Source organism: Crocuta crocuta, unplaced genomic scaffold, assembly GCF_008692635.1.
Source record: "Crocuta crocuta isolate KB4526 unplaced genomic scaffold, BGI_CrCroc_1.0 scaffold479, whole genome shotgun sequence".
NCBI lineage: Eukaryota > Metazoa > Chordata > Mammalia > Carnivora > Hyaenidae > Crocuta > Crocuta crocuta.
In genome coordinates, this window is record NW_027531875.1 from 3,680,855 (window position 1) to 3,706,541 (window position 25,687).

At 34.3% G+C, this 25,687-nt stretch overlaps 1 protein-coding gene across 3 annotated transcripts in view; it reads right to left on the reverse strand.

Annotated features, from left to right (window-relative positions):
* CSMD3 (CUB and Sushi multiple domains 3) overlaps window positions 1-25,687 on the reverse strand; it is a 1,194,711-nt gene that overhangs the window by 542,340 nt on the left and 626,684 nt on the right. For all 3 annotated transcript variants that reach the window (XM_077772930.1, XM_077772929.1, XM_077772928.1), the window contains one exon: window positions 13,909-14,021. In XM_077772930.1, the coding sequence (XP_077629056.1) occupies window positions 13,909-14,021 (113 nt within the window). The remainder of the gene's footprint in view (window positions 1-13,908; window positions 14,022-25,687) is intronic.

Below are 25,687 nucleotides of genomic sequence, written 5' to 3' on the forward strand. Positions count from 1 at the left end.
GTCATGATCTCATAGTTCGTAGGTTTGAGCCCCGCATGGGCTGTGTGCTGACAGCCAGCTCAGAGCCTGGAGCCTACTTCAGATTCTGTGTCTCCCTCTCTCTATGCCTCTCCTCTGCTCACGTTGTCTCTCTCTCTCAGAAATAAATGAAGCATTAAAAAAATAAAAAATAATAAATAAAACATTTAAAAAATTAAAAATATAATACAGCTTATGTAATTGTTCATTTTGAAACATAACTTGATAATTTTATTTTCTTTATTCTGTTTATTTTACTTATTTACTTAATTAATTTTTTAACTTATATCCAAGTTAGTTAGCATATAGTGAAACAATAATTTCAGGAGTAGATTCCTTAATGTCCCTTACCAATTTAGCCCACTCCCCCCTCAGAACCCCTCTTGCAACCTTCTGTTTGTTCACTACATTTAAGAGTATCTATGTTTTGTCCCCCTCCTTGTTTTTATATTATTTTTGCATCCCTTCTCTTATGTTCATCTGTTTTGTATTTTAAATTTCTCCTATGAGTGAAGTCATATGGTATTTGTCTTTCTCTGGCTAATTTCGCTTCTCATAATACCCTCTAGTTCCATCCATGTAGATGCAAATGGCTATTTTATTTTATTTTTTAAAGGATATTTTAAAGGACATTTGGATTGTTTCTACTTTGGGGAGATTTTAACCATAAATTTGCTATGTATATTTCTTGTACAAGTCTTTGTATAGACATTTGTTTTCATTTGTATTGGAAAAATGTCTAGGAGTGAAATGGTGGGACTGTATGGTAGGTACAAGTTTAACTTCAACAAGCTCCTCAAATATTTTTTTAAGAAGAAAGTCTTATTTTCTTTTTCTGTTTCTGTTTATTTATTTTTCAAAGAGAGAGAGAGACAGAGTGTGAGACGGGGAGGGGCAGTGGGAGAGGGAATCACAGAATCTGAAGCAGGCTCCAGGCTCCAGGCTCCAAGCTGTCAGCACAGAGCCCAACGAGGAGCTTGAACTCACAAATCATGAGATCATGATCTGAGCCAAAATCAGACGCTCAACCAACTGTGCCACATAAATGCCCCTCCAAATATTTTCAAAAGAGGTTATGCCATATTTTCTTTTCTACCAACAGTGTATAAGAACCCTCTCTGTTCTAATTTCTTAAAGGCAGTACTTTTTAATCTTCCCCATCCTAGTGAGCATATAGGTATCTCCTCATGGTTTTAATTTGCAGAGCCTTAATAACAGTGACAGTGAGCAGTTTTGCCAAACTTTCTACTCATATCTACCTATCTATCATCTCTTATCTTCTTTGATCAAGTGTCTAGTCAAAATTTTTAACTCATTTTAAATTGGAATATTCTATTCATTTTATTATTGAATTCTTAAAATTTATTATGTATTCTGAATATAGGTCGCTTATACATATATATTTGCAATTATTTCCTTCTAGTCTGTAGTTTGATTTTTTTCTTTATAAGTTCCTTTTGGTGACCAAATATTTTTAATTTTGATGGAGTTCAATTTATCAAGTAATTTCTTCTTTAATATCTTCTTGGCTTGGGATGCCATTACAACATACCATAAAGTGGATGACTTAAACAATAGATATGTTTTTCTCATAGTTTCAAACATTAAGATTCCAAGACCAGGGTGCCAGCATAGTCAGGTTCTGGTGGGGAGTTTCATCCTGGCTTACATCCTGGCTTACATCCTCGCTTACATACAGTTGCCTTTTTCTCTCTGTGTGGTCACAAAGTCCTCTCTGCAAGAGCTTGGAAAGAGAGCCGGGTCTGCAGTGTTTCTTCCTTGAGAGTATTAATCTCATCATGAAGGTCTCATCCTCATGAGCTCATCTCAACATAATCATCTCCCTAAAGCCCCATCTCCAAATACCATCATATTGGGGTTAGGCCTTTAACATATAAATTTTGTGAGGGCACAAATATTTAGTCCATAACATATAATATGCTTTTAGTCTTCTCAGAATATAACCCTAAACCAAAATAATTATGTTTTACTTCTATGTCTTCTTCCAAAAGTTTTATAGCTTTAGCTTTTATATTAAGGTCTAGAATCCATTTCAAGTTAATTTTTGTCTATTGTTGAAAATAAGGTTTAAACGTTTTTGTTTTGTTTTGTTTTGCTTTGCATATGAGTATCCAACTGCTTTGGTTCTATTTATATATAAAAGGACCTTGAAGAGACAAAACAATCTTGATAAAGAAGAACAAAGCTATATGTAACACAAACCCAGATTTCAAGATGTTACAATGCTATAGTAATCAAAACAGATACATAGACCAATGAAACAGTATAGACAGCCCAAAAACAAACCCACACTTAAATGGCCAACTAATTTGTGACAAAGAGGCAAGATTATACAGTGCTGAAAAGATAGTCTTTTTTTAATAAATGGTGCTAGGAAAACTGGACAGCTTGCAAAAGAATGAAACTGGACCACTTTCTTATACAATACACAAAAATAAATACAAAATGAATTAAAGACCTAAATATGAGACCTCAAACTATAAAATTCCTAAAAACAAGGGTTGTCTGGATGACTCAATTGGTTAAGTGTCTGGCTCTTGACTTGGCTCAGGTCATGATCTCAAGACTTGTGGGTTCGAGCCCCACATCGGGCTCACCACTGACAGCAGAGAGCCTGCTTGGGATTCTCTCTCTCTCTCTCTCTGCCCCTTCCCTGTTCTCTCTCCAGTGTTCTCTCTTTCTCAAAATAAAGTAAATAAACATTTTTTAAAAAACTCCTATAAGTAAACACAGCAGCAGTCTCTTGGACATGGGTCTTAGCAACATATTTATGGAAATATCTCTTCAGGCAAAGGGAATAAAAGCAAAAATAATCTTTTGGGAGGATATCAAAAATAAAAACATTTTGCACAGAAAGGGAAATCATCAACAAAACAAAAAGGCAACTCACTCAATGGGAGAAGATATTTGCAAATGATATGTCTGATAAGGCCTTAATATCCAAAATATATAAAGAATTTATACAACTCAACACCAAAAAACAAACTAACTAACTAACAAGCAAGCAATCCCATTAGAGGACCTAAGCTGATATTTTTCCAAAGAAGAAATATAGATGGCCCACAGACACATAAGAAAATATTCAACGTCACTAATCATCAGGGAAATGTGAATCAAAATCACTATGAAATATTATCTCAAGCCAATTAGGATGACTGATATCAAAAAGATAAAATAACAATTGTGAGAGATGATGTAAGAAAAGAAAGCTCATGCACTGTTGGTGGGAGTGTAAACTGATACAAATACTGTGGAAAACAGTATGGAGTGTTCTTCAAATAATTAAGAACAGAAATGCCATATGATCCACTGCTGGGTATTTACCCTAAGAAAGCTGGAGCACCAATTTAAAAAGATTATATGCACTCCTACATTTATCACAACATTATTTACAATAGACAACCCAAGTCAAGTGCCTACCAATAAATGAATGGATATAAAAGATGTGTATACACACACAGCAGAATATATCACAAGAATAGATGAAATCTTGCCATGTGTGACAACATAAATGGACCCAGAGGGTATTATGATAAGTAAAATCAGTCAGACAAAGACAAATGCCATATGGTTTCACTTATATGTGGAATCTACAACGAAACCAAACAAACAAACAAAACAAAACAAACAGACTCTTAAATACAGAGAACACACTACTGGTTGCCAGAAATGAAGTGGGTGGGAGGATGGGCTCAATAAATTGAGAGGAGTTAAGGTACAAAATTCCAGTTATACAACTAATAAGTCATGGAGATGAAAATTACCTCATAAGGAATATAGTCAATAATACTATAATAATGTTATTCGGTGACAGATGGAATTAAACTTACTGTGGGGATTGAGCAATGTATAGAATTATCGAATCAATGTATTGTACACCTGAAACTAATATAACATTATATGTCAATCATGTCAAAACCAAGGAATCGGCATTACTTTCAAAATATCTCAATCAATCTCATGATTCTCCTAATGATTTTAGGACAAAACAAACCAATACCAAAACTCAGTTCATAAATAATGGCATTAAAGTATAGGTGCTAAGATTAATGAAGAATTTACCCATCATGGATATATACAGTTAGTAGAAGGTAATTACAAAACTCTAATATTTCTTGGTTTCCTTTTCAAAACAAAACAAAGAATATTGAATATTATTTACTTAAATATTATTTACTATGAGTAGATACTCTCTTAGACCAATGCGTAATGTTTTTCCAAGCAAATATGTTGTAAAAATAAAGAAATAAATTTGATTCTGAAAACAATGAATTGTAATATAGATCTTCCCTTTTATCTACGTTGAATGAATTAAACAGCAAGAAGATGACAGTGTGTCACTCAAGATCCATTTAGTTATAAGTGATAAAAATTGAACTAGCTGTGGCTTAACCATGGAGAAATTTATAGTCTTAAGATTGGATACACCAAGGTATAGTGTTCCCTTCAGGTGTTTAGGAGTTTCAATTATGCCCACAATACAGTTTTCATTTGTTGTTTCATTTGTTGATTCTGCTTTGTCTCTGTTGGCAAGTTATTGACATAAGGTAACAAAAGGCAACACCCACTAGCACAAGTTAGCTGATCCTTAGAGTTTACAATCTCAGAAAAGAGATTTCCTTTCACCCAGAATCTATGTAAGTTGCCCCAGTTCCTGGATCGATAACCATATCAAAGAGAATTCTGATTAGTTCAGCCCAAACCTATAGTGCTATACACAGTTGGAAGAGATAAGGTTCATTAAAGCCTAGAGTAGTTCAGTTAGTAGGAAAAAAAGTGGAAGGAATGTTCAGCAAAGAGAAAAGCCAAAGCAGGTGAAAAGAAGAGGAAAGAAAAAAAAGCACTCCTTGGAATTGATACATACTAACAAAAGATTGAAAATAATAAAATACATATGAAATATCAGTATATTTTGAAGTTATTATCTATTTTATAACCTAGAAAATAGGCTAACAAAATATAAAAAGACAACCTTAATCCAAGAAGAGATATGGAGAGTGATAGTCAAAGAAAAAAATTAAAATTAGCTAAATACTTACTTTTAAGTAAAAATGCCCAAATGATTTTATAGCTAAGTCCTCTCTTACTCTCAAAAATATGTGTAACTCCTGTTATTCAGACTATCCCAGAGCATTGACAGACTCCCATACTCATTCTGTGACTGCCATAATCATAAAACTCGCATAAGAGGAAACTATAATCCAATTCACATATTTAATTAGATGCAAAAATTATAATCAAATTATTAGTAAATTGAATCTGAGAGTGTATCAAAAAATCAGACACTATGTTCCAGAAGATTTTATTTCAGGAGCAGTAGCTTGTCTCAGCATCAGGAAGCCTATGAACATAGTTAAAGGAGTGACTTAGTTAAATATGCACTTGTGCCATTGAATGGAGAACAGTGTTTGACCTTATCAGCCGTTCTTAATAAAAACTCAGAATAAAAGAGGACTGAGAAGGATGTAGGCAGATTTGGTAAAAAGACTCTTTTCCATATATCTGTGTCAAGTATCATGTTAAACATTAAAATAGTAAAGTCATCGTCATCGAAAGAAGAAATGGACAGAAATGCTACTTCTCATCACTATAATTTAACAAGGTTCTGGGAATTCCAATCTATTCCTACAATAGGTGTCTGGCAACAATGCTGTTACAACTTTGGGGATAAAGACAGATATGCTAAGGAAGGTGGAGAGAGTGAAAGGAAGCACCTGAGTCTCAGATGATGATGTAAAGCAATCATCTAACATCAGTATCTACTCTTTCTTAGACATGGGATATGAGAATAGTAAACACAGATTTAAGACAATAGTAGTTGAGTTTTTTAACAATCTCCTAATAAATGCCTTCCCATTGTTACAATGACTAATTAGCAAAGAATTAAATAATATGGCTAAACACTACATAGATATGTAAAAAACAACTCTTCTTTATAATAGTTAGAAATATAATAAGAAAATATAATAGTTCCTTATAATCAGTTATAGATTACAAGGGAAAAGTAAAATAAGCATACTACTACAATCTATCAAAAAGCAAAAAATAGTTAAAAATAAAGCTATCACAAATGAAAAAGAAGCCGTATATAAAAAGACAAAAATAAATAAATAGGGGTGTCTGGGTGGCTCAATCCATTGAGCACCCAACTTTGGCTCAGGTCATGATCTCACGGTTTGTGAATTTGAGCCCCTTGTCAAGCTCTGTGCTGACAGCACAGAGCCTGGAGCCTGCTTCAGGTTCTGTGTATCCCTCTCTCTCTGCCCCTCGCCCACTTGTGCTATCTCCCTCGCTCTCAAAAATAAATAAACCAACATTTAAAAAATAAATTAATAGCTAAAAACATAAGATTTAAATCTAAGAAGACAAAAGATAACTTGATGAGAAGGCATTGCATATTTTTTTTCTTTTGAGAGAGAGTGCAGGGGAGGGGCAGAGGGAAAGGGAGAGAGAGAATCTCAAGCAGGCTCCACACTCAGCACAGGGCTGGATGTCATGAACTGCAAGATCATGACCTGAGCTGAAATCAAGAGACAGACGTTTAACCGAGTGAGCCACCTACATGTGCCAAGACATTACCTAATGAAATCAATATAGACCAAAGCAGTATAAAATTGATACAATACTAATGAAATCACAAACAGCAGTTTATGTAATCCAACAGAAGTATTTTATGATAAAGGTGAAAGTTAAGTGTACATGAATTGTCGTGGAAATTTGAAATAGAAACCGAGTAGCAAGAAGCCGTGCCCAGAAGATATTTTAAAATGAAAACCTTAAGACTAGTGAAATTGAAGCTGTATGGTTTGGGCAGAAAAAATAGTTAAATGATTCCAAGTATATATGAAAATATACATATGTGTGTGTGTGTGATATATATATATATATATAAAGTAACTTTAATAAAATCTTTAAAACATGTACAACACCTATACAATTCCAAATGCCATAAATAAAAAGAATGATACGTTTAATTAGGACAGGAAGAAACCAAAACTTGGTATTGTTTCAAATGCATGGAATCAAAATAGACTGCAAGAATATACTCGCAGTGTATGAACAAAGCAAGGGTTATACCATTTATGTACCCCAAGTGCTTACAACTTAAGAGTACAAAGACAAACCAAGAATAGGATAACTTATGTTGTATATCCATCAGAATATACTAGGTTATTCTAGGATAACAAATTAACCCAGAAATTCTAGAGGCTTAAGAAAACCAAGTTTATGTCTTGTTCATGCAATTTATGCTATACAGTTGGGGAAATGGGGTAGGGAAGGGGACCTCTGTTCTCCCTAGTCCCTCAGGAACACAAAGTGTAGGAAGCAGCATCAATTGTAGCTGTGCTATCTGGAAGATATGGCCTCATTATTCCTTTTGAAAGAAAACAACAGTATAATTCACTGCTTTGGCTTGAAAGTGATTATAGTCACTTATTTACAATTTAGTAGTCACATAGCCATTCTTAACTTTAAGAGGACAGAAAAATTTAATTCTCTGTTCACCCAGAGTTAGAGGAAAAGTCAATAAATTGTGACCATTAATAACGCCTTACAAAGAGCACAAAGCTGGAAAATTTCAAAGAGACTGAAATCCAGGTGGTTAATAAATTTATGACAAGATGATTAACAACCCTGTAGCTATTAAATTCAATAATACTGCATTTATAACACATCAGAATGGCAAACACCTAACAGATTAGTAGCATCCATTTTAGGTTGTAGGGAAAATCCTCATTTTTACATATCTAAGAGAGTTAAATTTAAAATTAGGAAATAACTACTCAAGATGCATTATGTACGTCAATATCCATTCTATTTTCAGAATCTCTTTCCTCAGTAAAACAGAAAACATGTATGGAAACTTGTAAAATAATATTCACTTCAACATTTTAATAACATAATAAAAGTAATGACCCAAATGACTATTGATTCATGTTAAATTATGGTGTGTACATGTTGGGGGCTATTGTAAAGTCATCAGATGGAGGACAATCCATACAAAGGGAGTGGAAAGACAGTCATGATATGTTTACAGTGAAAGGCAGTTGGAAAGTAATATGTGCAATATCATACAAGAAATAAGGCAAAAGAAGAAAGAAGAGAGAAAAAGAGGAAGGAAAAATAGAGAAAACAATAGGAAAATGAAAGAAGAAAACTGTGCTCTTACAAGCATAAAGCATAAAATCTTACATGCCTGATTTGTCTATTAAGATTTTTGTTGTATGAACTATTATTTAAGATCTCATCAGAAGGTACCTACAAAATGTTCTCATTAACCTCCTAAAACATTATTTGATAGGTTAAGAAAGAATGATACCTGCAGCATTATATATCCATTTTAAAGAAGATAAGTTTGTTATTATTACTGTTATTGTTTTTATTAAATTTGAACTTCAGTTTTGGTCAAACACTTGGAAATAATTGTCTAATTTTCAAATCTTTGGTATCAATCCATCTTAACTCTGGCAAATGCCCTTATTGCTAAAAACTTGCTTTTTAGCAAATAATAGGATCTCTATTCCTCCATTCTACAATGAGAGAAAGGGATTGTCAGTTAACTTTAAACCATAAAAAATTAATGATGCTAAATATTTAAGTAAAATAATCATCTTTCATGAAAATTTCCATTTCAAAATTTTAGGTCATCCAATAAAAGCAGATGGCTTCATCAAAATTTTAAATTCTAGCCATGTACTTTATTTCAGAGCTATTTTAATATTTAAATATCTAAATACATTTAAACCCAAGCCAAAATTTGTGGGAATAATATAAGTTTCTGAAAGGCAGCAGTCAAAATAAGTCAAAATATATAATTCACAATCATATCTTGATTTTGCCAGGCACTAGGATGCAATCTTGAACAAATTACCTAACTTGCCATGTCTCAATTACTTCATCCATACAATAAGGATAGTAGTATTACCTACCTTTCAGGGTTGGGGCAGTTGATTACATGAGATAATGCATGTGCTTAAAACAGTGCATGCTATAAATGCTTGCTGTTAATGCTCTATGCTTGAGAATGTACACTGTTGCACCACTGAAAATTAGTCAAACAATTACAGTATCTGATTTTTAAGATGAGGAGATAATATCACTCTCAGAACTCTATTAAAGCTGGAGATTTGGAGCGCCTGGGTGGCTGAGTTGGTTAAGCGTCTGACTTTGGCTCAAGTTACGATCTAATGGTAACTGAGTTCGATCTCCACATCTGTCTGTCTACTCTCAGAGCAGAGCCTGCTTCTGATACTCTGTCTCCCTCTCTCTGTCCCTCCCCTACTCATGTGCTCTGTCTTTCTCTCTTTTTCTCAAAAATAAATAAAATTAAAAAAAAGATTTTTGTTCATATGCCTCTGCCATGGACTTTAGCTCTCTTATTCAATATCTCTAAAGAATATAAATTTGCCCTCTGGAAATAAAAATGTACAGATATTTGAAATCTGTATAGGTTTTTGTTGTGTGTATGTGTTTTTTTTTTTTATGTGCAGTTTTATATGTAGCTGATGAGACAATGGGAGCTCAGTAATTTAACTCAATCTTGTGGTGTCCTTATACTTTTTACACTGATTAGGGTCTTCAGCTTATCTTCAGGCTTTAAACCTTCTGCTTCCCCAAAACACTTAACATCCACACAGAATGTAATATTATATTATGGAGAGCATCATGAAGTCATGAAGTTACATCTAGATTCTGCAGTAAGTTAATGACCTGATACTCATGTCCATTCATTCACACATCCACAAATACTTACTGAGTGGTTATTATATGTTAGGCATTGTGCTAGATACTGAAAATACAACAGTGAACAACCAGACCAAAGTTACTATATCACAGTGCTTATAGCCTAGTCATTTTTCTGATCTGTAAAATTGAGTAGTAATTGACACCTCTTAAAGTTTTAATTAGATTCAATGAGTTAATGCAGGCAAAGTGATTGCAAAACACAAGGTTCTTAGTAATTATTAATTATCCTTTTAATGTTGCTTAGGTCTTGTTAGCTGAAGATGAAAATATATTTTAAAAAATAGCACAGTGTGAACGGATGCTAATAGGTCCAGTGGAGAAAACTATTTTCCTTTCTGGTTAATATGCATTTGAAGTAATGACAATATAAAACAAGAAAACAATATCTTTAAGGGTAATGGGGCAAGATAAGTAGCTAGGTTATTCTTCCTTTTTAGCAGGAACACCTAGTGTCATATCTTGAATCTTCACTTTGGCAAACTCATAAATTTCCTGCAGAGCAGGATGGCTGTGATTTGTTATGCCTAATACAGACATTACTGGTTTTAACAAGTAAGGGAATACATTAAACTTTTCAAGAATACAGTATTTATTTGATTCATTTCTGCTATAGCACACAGTACTCAGCATACTGTCATGTGCATAACAAATATTAAATGCTTTTAAATGAATAAGAATAATTTGCATTACTATTAAGGAACCATTTTCTTGACTTCGAACACCTATTGCGTTTTTATAATTTAAGATAGTTATTGTCAAAATTCTGTAGATTAAAGCACTGATAATTCCAAAGATTAAAACTGAAGTTCTAAAGATAATGACAACTGGGGCCACTGGGTGGCTCAGTTGGTTAAGCATTCGACTCAGTTTGGCTCAGGTCATGATCTCATGCTTGGTGAGTTTGAGCCCTGCATCAGGTTCTATGCTGACAGTGCAGAGCCTGCTTGAGATTCTCTCTTTCTCTCTCTTTCTCTGCCCCTCCCACATCTCTGTCTCTGTCTCAAACAAATCAACTCACAATATAAAGATTAAACATTTTTAAAAATAAAGATATGACAACTTAATCAGGCAACCATGAGTCATTTTATATTCACATACATTTTTGGTCTCTACATCAATAGTATGGTCTTAGAAAAGTAATTTTCAAACTAAGTTTTTATGAGCTTTGGGGTTTTCTTGTACCCAGGGGGAATGAGGGGAAGTCTGATCAATGAGGGTGCTGATCCTTCCCACCCTTCCACCAGAGCCACGAGCTTTTAATCTTTTTTCTATCTAGGGTTTCTTAGGAGATTTCATTGGAATCTTATTTTCTTTTAAAGCAAGTTTTAAAACTTCATTGTCACAGGCAATGAACACAACACAATTTAAGAATTAAAATATATTATTAAAAAAACCAAGGTCTAATTTGGTAATTCAGTCACTACCTTTAAAATTTAACAAAATATATATATGAGAAAAGAAAATATGCTATAAAATATATGTTTAATTTGTAGAAGAGCTAAGTCAATGCTATCTCATGCAAAAATCTACAGATGACAAAACAAAGACATCTTTAGATCAAATCTTGGAAGTTTTTTTAGCAGGTGTTCCATTTAGAACCAACACACTACTTAACAGAGAGCATGGTAATTATGAAAATTATTTTTAGTAGGCGAAGTTGCTGAAGCTATCTGCACATCAAAATTGGAAACTTCTCAATATGAACCCTGCTTCAACCTTGAGCTCAGGTTTTAAATTATGGAGAATGCAAAAGTATGATTTTCATAGTAGGAAAAAAAATCATGGTAAACTAAATTTTTAAGGATGTATTTTATCCTATATTGTATCACATTTACAGATTAAGTCATTTGTTCAGCTTTACTAATTGCCTCTGATGACATAGCAAAAGGTTGGTAATGGAAATATGAAGATGAATGTGACATATTTCCATCTGGTAATATAATGTATGCATGTGTGTATATATAATATGTGGCACTGGTCTTATGAAACAGAGACAGTGTTATTTTGTGATGAGAAGAGTTAAGAAAGGCTTCACAGAAGGAGAAACATTTGAATTTTATCTTGAAGGATGAGTTATAGGATGCTGTTAAAGTAAGACTAGAGATGCAGATAGAATTGTCTACATGTGCAGAGAGGAGAGGTAAGAAACAATTTGCTGGAATGGAGAAACACAGATAATCTGATAAAATTGGATTATAGAAAGAAAGACAAAGACAGGGTGAACAAAGCTGGAAGATAAGGTCTCTAGAAGTTGTGGCCCTTCTCTCTAAGCAGTGAAAAATACGGAAACACCTACAGCTGGAGTCTCAAAGTTTACTCTTTGAGAAGAGTAAGGGCTTTGTTCACTAAGGATCTCCTGTGTTAATTTCAACTATCTCATCTCTGCAGATATTTGTGCTTGAATAGTTGGGTATGCTTTTCTCTGGCACTATGTTGTGATCTTCCTGAGAGAGAATATCTGGCTTTTCTTTCTATACTCAACAATTCATTCAACAGCCAACACACAGTAGATCCTTAGGAGATTTTTAAAAAATTATTTGTTGAAAATTGGGCAGAAAGAAAACAAAGTAATGTTTAATTGTGCTACTTTACAATGTACTTCAGCTCTTAAACTGCAGCAGAGGGGAGAGCTTTGTAAATATTGCTGGAACTTCCCTACTGCTCTCGCAAGTTCATGAGCTTTAACAACTGTGTTCTTTGTTGAAGCATTGTCATTAATGATTTATATAGTTTCTAAGGTTTAAACAACTATAGGTTTTCTGACAGGTGACCTTCATAGGGTGAAGAAAATAATGAAACCAAGAGGAATATAAAGATGCCAGCTTCATTTAGCCATTTAGAGTGGAAACAATTTTTTAAATGAAAACATCAAGGCATAGATACTTTTAACAAAAGCTGACCATTCTTTAAATTTTGTGATGTTGTTTTATTTACTGAGACAGATGTGGGTTTTCAAATGGAGGAGGGATATATTTAAAATTATAATCAGGCTAACCTTTTTATTTTTTTAACTGACATTTATACAGATTTCCTGAACTATTAAAATTAATATAGTACCAAATTTAGTCACAAGTTAAAAACACTGTTGCGTGTGTTCTGTCTCCCTGACAACACCATGCATTCATTTCCATGTGTCCAGATACAGAGGCATGGCAAGCCACTGTTTGAAAAGGGAAACTGATTAAGAATTATTATTATGCAAGGAAGAGAATATTTAACAGCTATTGTTTAAATTGATAAGAGAGAGAATAATGATTTTTTACCACAACAGAAATAATAAAATCAGGCAACAGTATGCTCTGCTGCTTTCTTATGTATTTTCATTTTTAAGGTATAGACTTCAAGTGAATTTATTAACATTTAGATACTTTTAATGCAGAGTCCTATATTTGCATTTCTAATATACATGTTGTGTGTATATATCCACTGTCTCTATTTGCCTTTAAACAACATTCACCATGTGTCATGTTATTTATGATTTTACAACGTTTGCATCTATACCTTATAAATGGAACTAGAACAAAAGATTTTGTGATACCCATGCCATTTATCATCAGTCTGCATCACTACCAATACCAGGGTGGGCAGTAAAATGTAACACATTTGTGGCCTATCACTTCCATAGGAATTGATCATTTGAACACCAAGACCATACATTTGAGCTAAGAGAATACCTGATAAATCCTTCCAACCCCTCAAAATATGGTACCCTACATTCTTTGGGGGAATTAAATCATCTACTTTGGATTTAAGTATTTAATAATCAGTATACTATGATTATCAAGCAAATTGTATAATTATATAATATTACATTGTCTATTCTGGGAAAGGCTAGGAGTCCAGAGCAACTAAAATACAGGAATATTACAGTAGTCTAGGGGAGAGATGAAGTATTCAAAATAGACACATTGTAAAGGAAAAAAAAAGAAAGCGAGCCCTACTTTTATTTAAAGAAAAGTGAAATCAACGTTTATAGTTAAAAAGAGAAACATTTTGTTAGAATATATTCTTGCTTATGTTCTGGGAAACTTTTATTTTGCAGATGCAATTAAGCTTGAATTTAAAAGTATTCTCTGGTGGTATTAAGATAAAATATTTCCCATAGTAGCAATTCATCATTACCTTTGTAGTTAACCTTGAAGCCAACAGATCCGACACTTTCATCTGTTTGAAGGTGCAGCCACATTTGGCTACTCATGCTCACTATCAAGTCTGGCACAAAGCTTCCAGTCAGGCTAAAAAAGAGATGGACAGAGAAGAGAGAAATGTGTTGTTAAAACACTCTCTGCATGCAAATTATGAGAAATAACTGTTTCTCAATATTTTCTTGGCTAGAAAAAAGCAACTGTCAGATAAACTTGCATTGGTATAATAGAACAAACCACACAGTTTAGTGATCAAAATTTATTATCAGCAAGTGCCATTTCATGTGTTTAACTAGGTTAGGACTTTCATAACCCTGAGGCAAGACACTAAATTTTAGACTGTCAGAGAATCTTATACTTCTTTTTTAACTGGAAAAAAAGAGGATCTAAAAAAAATCTTTAATTTTTTAAAATACCAGGAATGCTCTTTATTTTAACCTTTCAAGTTTTACAGAACGTTGTTCTAAAGAAATATTGTGAAAAAACATTTAAGCACTGTGCAAAACAATAAAATGGCACAGAATATAATATATCCCTTTGCAATGTTGATATCAGACTGCCTATGTCAGGTATTTTTGTTTTACTGCAAACAGTTTTACCTTAAAAACATGCTGCTAATTTGATGTAGCATCACGGAATCTATGCGTTAATAATCTCATTTAGTAATGTTCAATTTTATAACCTTAAAAGGGGAAATTACCTCATGCTTCCTCCATCATTAATTATGTTATGGTCACATGTTTGAACCAAAGCCAAGGGTCATATAAAAGAGGAAAGCAAATGAATAAATAAGACCTGGGGGATTGGGGGGTGGAGTTTGTCAAAAATAGGAAGAGAAACAAACATGGATTCACTACTGAGTAAAATATCCATATTAGTAGAGAATTCTAAAGTATATACTAGAAGTTAGGTGTTTAAAAGAAGGAATTCCTAAGTGTTTACCTACTTTATTGCTAAACCATGAGGATTGCTGGAAAATTACATGAGGAGAGAAGGTCAAGTTCCCCTCCATAATAAAATAGGCACCTAAGACAAAGGACGTTTGGATGGAGGCTACACTACAATTAAACCAGCAGAGGGCAGCACTGATACCCATATCCTGGAAGTGACCAGGGCGGCAAAATGCTTCGCTCATTACTCAGCCACCCAAACTGTAAAATATCAGCGGACTGCATTAAATATAGCTGTGTCACTAGTGTCCAGTGTTACAGAATTTATGGGAATCTGTCACAAGTAACTTCAGTTAAATATAATGATTTAACTATGGGATTATATGTGACACTGAAGAATACTGGTAAGATATAAATATACTTTAAAATATTTTGGAATATTAAAGTATATTAATTCTCTCCCTGCCAAATCAAATTTAAAATTATTATAAGATAAAAGATATACATATATTTTCCTTTGTGATGTATGTGTATATCTCTATACACACCTATGTACACGTATATATGTATATCCACACACACACACACACACACACACACACACACACCATCCTTTGAAAAGATCTTTCATTGCTTCTGGGTCTTTTGTCTAAGATCAAGTGCTGAAAAGATCATTCAGTTAAATTTTGTAGTATGTAAACTTTCAGTTCTCAAACTGGTGAGTTCATAAGTACTACTCTTTTGAGCAATAGTAGAGAGACAGGTTTATGGGCAAGAGGGAGGACTCAACCTCGGAGACATGACAGATGGACCCACCAACCACATTAAAGAGTAGCCAGATATCCACTCTCCACCACAACTGTGGAAGAACTAAGGGTCTGGGAGACTGACTGAAAAAGACTACACATAGCCTTTCTTCTAAAGGTGAGCAGAGAGGAACCACAGTGTTATGGACAGAAGACAAGTGAATCTTATATTGTTTTCCATATATAATTTTTGAGGCCTTTATATAATTTATTAGCATGATTCTAGGGGCAGATGAAAACCATCCTCTGGATCTGGTGCTGGCTCTGGTGCTGACTATCCAAGCTCAAATTAAAGAAAAAGGGGGTAGAATGGCGAAGACGACTATTACTCAAATCTTACCAGTAGGTACTCAGTTTGGGGACAATCAGAACAAATATGAAGAAGAAAATGAAAAGTTAAAAAGTGCTGGTTAACTGTTCAGTTAAGACTGTTTACTGAACTGGTGAAATGTACATTCCAGTAACTTGCCTTCTGGCTAACATATCCTTGTTCTTGTTTTTTAAAATTATTTTAATGTTTTATTTATTTCTGAGAGAGAGAGAGAGAAAGACAGCATGAGCAGGGGAGAGTCAGAGAGAGAGGGAGATACAGAAACAGGTTCCAAGCTCTGAGCTGGCTGTCAGCACAGAGCCCAACGTGGGGCTTGCACCCACAAACTGCGAGATCATGNGAGAAGGTATTCTAGCAAACTTAGGATGTTCATGGACTGCCTCACTGCCTTATTCACACCAATGTTGTTTCAACTGCTTTAAAAATCACACTTTATTAATGGCTGAAATGTGTTATTTGTTAAAGCATTTTTTCTTCTTTCTTTTCTCCCAGGATATCCCATAATCACAATTTCTAAACATTTCAAAATTGTATTCCTAATGTTCCCTTCAGCTTAACTAAACTTTCAGCAGTCTTCTTCCTGACTATAGGCACCCATCCTACCTTTTTTAAAAGAGCATTTACTGGGGCACCTGGGTGGCTTAGTTGGTTAAGCGTCTGACTTTCGCTTAGGTCATGATCTCGTGGTTTGTGGGTTCGAGCCCCGTGTCAGGCTCTGTGCTGACAGCCAGCTCAGAGCCTGGAGCCTGTTTCAGAGTCTGTGTCTCTCTCTCTCTCTGACCCTCCCCTGCTCACACTGTCTCTCTCTCTCTCTCTCTCTCTCTCTCCCAGAAATAAATAAAAATGTTTAAAAAAAATAAAAGAGCATTTACTTAGAAAACATGGAATTGTAGGGGTGCCTGGGTGGCTTAGTCGGTTAAGCGTCCGACTTTNAATTCAATTCAACTGAAATTCAATTCAAACATGGAATTGTAAATCTTTCTCTGCATTTTGAGAAGCAAATTTGCTACACCCCAAAAATGTGTTTTTCAAAGACCTGGGAGCCATCCCTCTGAAGCTCCTCTAGTTTTCCCAGCTCATAGAAACCACCCCATCTTTCATTTCACAAGTTGAGTTTGATTCCTCTTCCCTATTGTAATATTACTGACTCCCATTTCACTAGTCTTGGCCCCTATTGCAGTAGGAGCCAATAGTCTTGAAGAAAGTCTTCCCTGTAACTGGTCTGACATAATTTTTCTCTTGTACCACTAGACACATGATCTGAACTTATAAATCCAGAAATCCAAATACTGGCAGAACAAAAGTGAGACTCTCTTCTTACTAATTTTTAAGAATGCCAAAGTAAAGTAGCTATTACACATTCAGATACTCACTTGTGGGGATTAAGTTTAGGAGCTTAAACCAATGGGTTAAAAGGTTTAGGATGAAACCATCCAAGATTAGCTAAACAGGGCAAAAGTACCCCAGTATAGAACAAAAGCATAGGAATAGGAAGCCACAGGATGAAAGCATCCGAAATTAGGAAAACAGGGCAGAAGTGCTCCAACATTGTCTCTTTGTGCACACCCATCCCATTTATAAGCCCTCTGATCCTACTAAAAATGGAGCTAGGACCCTTATTCAGGGCTCTTGGCATAAAAACTCCCTTGGGCCAAAAGGTGAGGGGCTTGCAAATGAGGAAATACCAACCATTGTTTGATCTCAAACTCTATTCTGGTAAAAGGTCAGGGGTTGAGCAACCTAGCTCCCCCTGGCTCCAGCAAGCCCCTGAGATGTAAATCCTTAAGGAACATTGTGATTATAAGGGTCAAACATGTTCTTCAAGCAACTGGTAAGCAACCCCCACCTCTAACCGCAAAATCCTCGCTTCTGTACACCGACATTGCCCCTCTCCCTATATAAACCCTGAGCTATGGCTCTGGAGGCTCTCTTCCGAGGACTTTTCAGGTGCTCAGGAGGGGCTATCCGCCGGACTAAAATAAACCTGAGTAACCAACTCCTTTTTTGTTTTATGGGCTTTGTTCTTGGTGATTCTCCTTTGGAAAGGGAGGTCTAACACGGGACATTAGTCTCTCTCACATTTAATTCTGCATCTGCTCTCTTGCTGGACAAGAGAGAACTCCAGACTCAGAGTCTGTGACACTCACTCCCTAAATTTGACACAAAAACAGTTTTGTTAACTGGTTTGACTAGAAGGAGGTTGCAGAATGACAAGCATCTAATTAGAAGACAGAAATGTGCCATTTACAAATGGCTAGGTCTAATGCTACATGATCAACTTCAAGATTGAGTTCTCTCTAGTTCAAGTATGGATAAGCAAAAGGGAATGTCTATTATCCATGGAGATATACTGTTATAATAATATAACTATTGACTCTGACCCATGCAGAACATGGCCAACAGGTTAGGTTTGTCCTCAAGACTTAAATATTTAGAACTATGTATTATTAAACACTGGAAGTTCACTATGTACCTTTAATAGGTGCCTCATAATAATATTAGATAGTGGTTCTGGGTATCTTTGTGTTTTCATCTTGGAAAAATTATTTAGAAAGATGGAATAATTACTGAAGGGCCTGGATTATTTTATAAATGCAATTCTTCCTATGTGATTATGGGAACTTAGGAGAAATTTACTGGGCCCCTCAAGAAAAAAAAATTAGTTTCAGGCTCCAAGGTGAAGCTACTCCTTAGGCTTGGATTAGTATGATTTCATAAGCTACTATAAAATAATAAACAGTTAATCATTTGAAAGTATAAGTAATAAAGACATCACAGCAATTTGTAAAACTAATGTATAGTGAAAGAGAGTTTTTGATCATTGCTAATCAAGAATCTACTTGACCCATTCACCATTGCTACAACTTATTTAAAGGTTATTCATTTAAGGCAAATATTGTACTGAAATTTTAAATTCATCCTATTGTATTCCTGATAATTGCTTTGCTTTGTATTTTACTGTGGGCTTGCTGTATATTTAGATGAGTGCAAACTGCCCAAAGGAAACTAGAAACAGCAACAGAGATAATTATAAAATTGTAGTTTTACTATAACGTAGTCACAAAAAGAAAAATTATAAGCACAAATACAAGTAAATTTTTTTAAATTGTCTTTGGTTCCAAAAGGGAAATAACACTTTCCTCCACTACCATTTCTTTTTATCATTTCCCTTAGAAAACTTGAAATTATAAATGCTTGTTTCTTTTAGATGTGAATGTTTTAAAAGCTAAACAACCTCTTCCAGTTTTGTACAGGAATGTCTTTCATGGAAGCCTTGGGGTCATTCTCTTTGAAATGTGAACAGAAACAAAGATTGCACCCTTTACCTTGCTTCTATGAGCCAGAGTTAAAGCCTTGGTGCTTGGGTCCAGGATGTCACTTCCAGCTTATCATAAGGATAAGCATTTATTTTATTTTACTTTTGATAAGAATAATTAACATGTATGTAATGGATCCTACCTGCTTACACAAATGAAAGACATTATTTCTTTCTTCTTACAAACTCTTTAGCAGATTGCCTATAATGTGTCACAGTCTGGCTTAATCCTTATTCAATAGTAAAACTAATTCAGTCTTTTTTACATATAGTGAAAAGGATCCACTTTCTTGGTAGGTGAATTTTTTTTTTTTTTTAACACTGAGTATCTCACTTGAAACCATGCTCTTTGCATGCTTCCTGGATGGCTACTTCCTCCAGACATCCCTGCAAGCAGTTTAGTTTAGACTCAAACTGTAGGATTCATCTATTTTGGACAACTTTCTACTCAACTACCACCCCTGACAGTAAAGGGTTCTTTTTTGCCATACTTTGATCATTCTCAAATGAGTATCCAAATGGTTTTAGTATGTTTTTAATACGTCTTTATTGGGGCAACCGAGTGGCTCAATCAGTTAAGTGTCCGACTCTTGATTTTGGCTCAGGTCATGATCTTGTGTTTTGTGAGTTCAAGCCCCACATTGGGCTCCTCGCTGACAATGTGATAGTGTGGAGCCTGCTTAGGATTCTCCCTTTCTCTCTCTCTCTCTCTCCATTTCTGTCCTTCCCCTGCTCCTGTTCTTCCCTTCCCCACCAAATAAATAAATAAACTTAAAAAAACACATCTTTATGAACCTGTTATCTATAAACTTAAAAAAGGAAACTTCTTTAATACATGTTGATTAACAGGCTAAATAACTCCTGAGTTCATAATACATTCTAATCTTCCTGGTTTGCCCATTCATGCTAGAATAAAAGAGCAAAAGCTGTAAATAAAGTACACTCAGAAATCTTTCTCAAGTACTCAAATACAATATGAAAAAAAAATCTATTAGGCTCAATGCCTGTTTTCCTTTATAATCACACTAGGAATATGGGTGCATCCATTAGAGATAACAGGTTTAGTCCTATATTGCAACATATTTTTTATATCATACAAATATGTAACATTTGCCTTTTATGGAAACACTTAATATTAAATCTTCTAACATAGTACTATCAAGGGTGATTTATGTGTTCATTTTGTACACTTGAAATTCACTAAGCATGATGATGGCTCCAAAACATTAGATTAAACAACAACAACCTTGAAACTTTGAAATGTCACCATTGGGTAACATCAGAAAGTGGTGTTGCTTCACATCTGTTAGGATGCTTATTATCAAAAAGATGAGAAGTAACACATGTTGATGTGGAGAAAAAGAAACCCTTGTATATCACTGGTAAGAAGGTAAACTAGTACAGTCACTACGAAACAGTATGAAGATTCTTCAAGAAATTAAAAATAGAACTACCATACCATCCAGCAATCCCTCCACTGGATATATATTCACAGGAAATGAAATCTGTATTTCAAAGAGAGCTCTGCACTCCCATGTTCACTGCAGCTTTATTTGCAACAGTCAAGATGTGAAAACAACCTAAGGGTCTGCAAGTAGATGGATGGATCAAGAAAATGTTATTGTATACAATGGAATATTATATGATATTATACAGTGGAATATTATTTAGTTTTCAAAATGGAAATCCTGTCCTTTTGTAACAATATGAAGGAAACTGGAAGGGATTATGCTTAGTGAAAAAAGCCAGACAGAGAAAGACAAATACTATATAGTATCACTTACATGTGAAATCTTATTTGAAAAAAGTCAAACTCATAAAAATAGAGAGTACAAAGATGTTTGCCAAAGTTGGGGAACTAGACAGAGGTTGGTAACAGCGTATGAATTTTAGTTCCAAGTTAAATAAGATCTGAAAATCTAACATGTAACATGGTGACTATAGTTGATAGCACTGTGCCACTATCTCATATAATTGAAATCTGCTAAGAGAATAGAACTGAAATGTACTTACATGAAAGGAAAGAAGAAGACAGGAGAGGAGAGAAAAGAAAAGAGAAACAAAAGAAAAACAAAGGAAGGTAAAAAGGAAATATGTGAGGCAGTGATGAAGGATTAATTAACTCAATGAGGAAAACCCTTTCCCATGTATACATATATCAAATCATCATGGCATATACTGTAAATACTTAATATTTTGTCAGTTATATCTCAATAAATGAGAAAAATTAAAAGGAAATAAATTAAATCAACATAATGGAAAGAATAAAAATAATATAGTGCTTTAAAAATTATAATGCAAAAGTACTAGGAATGACAAGACTACATGAATGTTAGCTCAATTAGGTAACTTGAGTAGTCAGTAATTGCGTTTATTTCATTTATGGATTAGGCTTCAGAAATTCTAATTATTGGCTAATTCAAAAGCACAATGTGTATGAGCAGGTCTGTCATAGTTCTTATTACATATACAAAAAGATTTCTGTATTGACATTTGTTTTTAGGAAAGAGAATTTGAAGATCAAGGCCTCAGGACATACATCTTAGGATTGAACTATGTACACAATACTTCATTTATATATTGAGCAGTCTAACAAGGTATAGTGTTTATAATAGTTACTATTTGTGGAAGGAAATCTAGCTTATTTAGATACCCTTCCTATATTTTGTTCCAATGCTTTTTTCACAACTTTTTAAATGTCTACCATAGTACAAATATTCCTGATTAGAAGGAGAAAAACAATAACTAAAAGAACTTTTTTCTTTATTTTAGATAAATTGATCTATGCAAAAATAAATACACAAAGAACAATCCAAAGCAAACATTCATAAAATGACTTTTACTTTAGTAAAATCATCAGGGTTTACATAATAGAAAGTTGTAGCTATGCTCACAGTGATGAAATAATGAAGAATCATAAAAAGTAGCTATCTCTGTATTTAATAATTTGTTGCTAGAAATCAAAATGTCACAGAGGTTATTTTCATACTGTGGCCTAAGGTAATTCTAAAGTTCCAAAGGCATATATTTACTATGGCCCAACACTAAGTCATTTTAATGAATACAAATCAAGTCTTGACCACAGGATGAAAAATTTTATGCAGTCAGTTTGACTGCTTTCCCTGGGTGTGATATCAGTGAGTGTTGCTGAAATACCCAGTGCTGGAGACTGACTGTGCCCCATCCCCTCCCATCTCATATGTTGAAAAAGAATCCCCAGGTGTGAGGGTATTTGCAGGTAGAGACTTTGAAAGGAAATTATGTCATGAGGGATGAGCCCTCATCACTGAAATTATGCCCCTATAAGAGGCCCTAGAGAAATCTCTGCTTTCTTCTGCCATGTACAGGCACAGTAAAATGATGGCCATCTATGAATCAGAAAGTGAATCCTCATCAGCCACTGAATCTCTTGGCACTGTTGGACTTCCAACTTTTAGAACTGCGAAAAATAAATCTCTGTTGTTGATAAACCATCCAATCCACGGCATGTTTGTGACAGCATCCTGAGTGAAATAAGGCATCCAGATAGTCTGCACACCGCTATACAGATAGATCTGCAAAGGTATCTTTTCTGCTCACGTGTCTCAGTAAGTATCTTGGTACAGAGTACTTTTGCCTCCCTCATTATAATTCATGCAATACCTAGCTGTGCTAACACAAGGCTCTGTGCTAGGTATTATGGGAAACCTAAGATGATAGTCACTGTTTTCAAGGAACTGAAAATGATGGTGAGCACACGTTTGAGTAAGAGTGTGTGTGTGTGTGTGCGTGCGTGCGTGTGTGTGGTGGAGGAGGGCCAGGAGAGGTGCAAAGCAGAGTAAAGTGCAATAAGGAGATTTTTTTTTTTTTTAAAATAACTCTAACATAGGGGGTGAAGTACTTTTCTGACTGGTCAATTAATTCTCTAAGCCCTTTTTATTTATATTGTGGTCATGAATCTCTTAAAATATTACCTTGCTGCTCTACTTAGTATATTCCCTTCTTTCATCAGCCCATGATGTTTATTGGTATTTAGATTATTTTTCATCATTAAGAGAGAAAACTATGAAAGCAAATTTGGGAAGGGACAATTCCCTGGATGAGAAGAATGTGCTCAAGGCAAATATCATGTGTAGTCTCATACTAAGAGTGCAGCATAGATTTTAACAGACTGAATGGCTGAGTAGTTTAAAGAAAAATTTGGACAAAGCAGCTTTTCAAAACCTATGAACCAATGGACTGAGAGCAATAACAATAATCCATAAGCCTAACAAAACAGATCTATCTTCTCTAGAAAGCTAATATAAATATCACTTATTAAAATATTATTATATTAATAAAATAATTTAAAATTATGTTAACAAAAAGTGAGGGGGGAGTGTATTCAAAAAAAGTTCCTAGGGAAGAGTATTGCTAGTCTATACCAACATATATCTGAGAAAGAAATTTTACATTGTACATTGATTTTTTTAGGAGAAACCAGAATTTCAAAGAGAATTAAGCACAGTTAGATATCTAAAACAGCATTTTTCACCTTAACATGTTTATTCAAATACAATGCCATACAATCAGTATCAGTGAATACTCATACAATTTCTAGGGTTTTCTCAGGGATAAGATAGAAGACTCATCTTTTATTTTGCAAGTCTTTACAGTGTCACCATGAATCCAGTAATGAAATGGCAAAGCATGTGAGAGAAAAAGCAAGAAAAAGAAAGAGAATCACATGCTTGATCAAGTGCCGAACCATCTTCATGTGATGCTACACCGATGTGAAGGGTGGACAATAATCAGCATCCCTTCCTTCTTTGTGCAGATGAAACGAGAGTTGGAGGTAAACTCAATGCCAGTCATTGCCTTATCATCACTGTTAGTTCTCTTACATTTATTAAATCCATTGTCACTATCATGTGAATTTACATTAAGTGTGAAAAAGCCCATGGAAAACAATCTGGGGAATGTTAAAGTTAATTTGACAGACTTTAAGAGATAATACCATGATTGTTCAAGTCCATTACCTGAATTTTTATCAGCCTGGTAAATTCATATTCTGTTCTCTTCTGACTCTTGTCACTATACCACCATGAAGTTGCCTATTTCAAAATGAGGGGAAAATAATTCTCTCCAAGTAATTCCATTGGAGAGAAAATGAATAAGAGAGAGAGAGACAGCTCTACAAATGGACAATAGACTATGGGGCAGAAAACAACAGAAGCAACAAATCTCTGAATTGTGAATTTGGGTTTGTGACTTAAATTGGCATTATTTTAGGAATTTTCATCTAATAAAACTATAGAGAGAACTCTATCACATATGAAGTCCAATTATAATGCATTCTCCATTACTATATAATTTTATTGCTGAAAACTTAATCATGGGTATTTCTTTGGAGTCAAAGTCTCAAGGTGAAGAGATGTAACATATTTAGATTATTTTTAAGTTACTATACTCCAAAAACTATATGATTTGTACTTTGGAGACTGAAATTACAAGAATTATTTTTAAAAACTTTTCTCACTTAGTTCCTTTCTTTGGAGGATTATTTTAACTATTGAACATGCTGTGACTTTTTAAAATATATATATATATACACACACACACATATACATACACAATTGTGTGTATGTGGAATAGAATATGACTTAACTTTTTAGAACTTAAATATCAAGAAAAGGAAAAGCCAAAACACCATGTATTTCCAATGCTTAATTTAATCCTATGACCTATGCAAAATAGGTTGGAATGTTGCATATCCGGTTAAATATTTACCAGAGTGATACATCCTGTGTTTATTAAATTAATCAGGGTTATAAAATTAATATAAGCTGAATTCATCTTCTTATAAAACACTTCCAATATTATGATAATGCATAGTTTCTGTTAGAAGCATGCATTTTCCAAGGTTTTTTTTTTTTTACTATGTTGACTTTTAGCTATTGAATCTTTTAAAATAAATTTATTTAAGAAAATTATTTTAGTGTCAAAAGTTACTTATTAGCATATTGATCAAACTTAAAAATCAAAAGGAGTTCATAGATGCATAAACAAAGTGCTAAATAGGATGTCTAGATGGAGACTAGTTTTATTAAATTTAAAAAAAAATGTTTATCTTTTAGAGAGACAGAGAACACATGAACAAAGGAGGGACAGAGAGGGACAGAAAGGGAGGGAGTCATAGAATTCAAAGCAGGCTCCAGGCTCTGAGCTGTCAGCACAGAACCTGAGACGGGGCTTGAACTCATGAACCATGAGATCATGACTTGAGCCAAAGTCAGACGCTTAACTGACTGAGCCACCCAGGCGCCCCTAGTTTAAAATTTTAGAAGAGCAATATTTAAAATAAATTATTGATGCACTTGGGTTGGTTAAACATTGGATTCTAAATTTTGGCTCAAATCGTAATCTCATAGTTCATGAATTTGAGCCCTATTTCA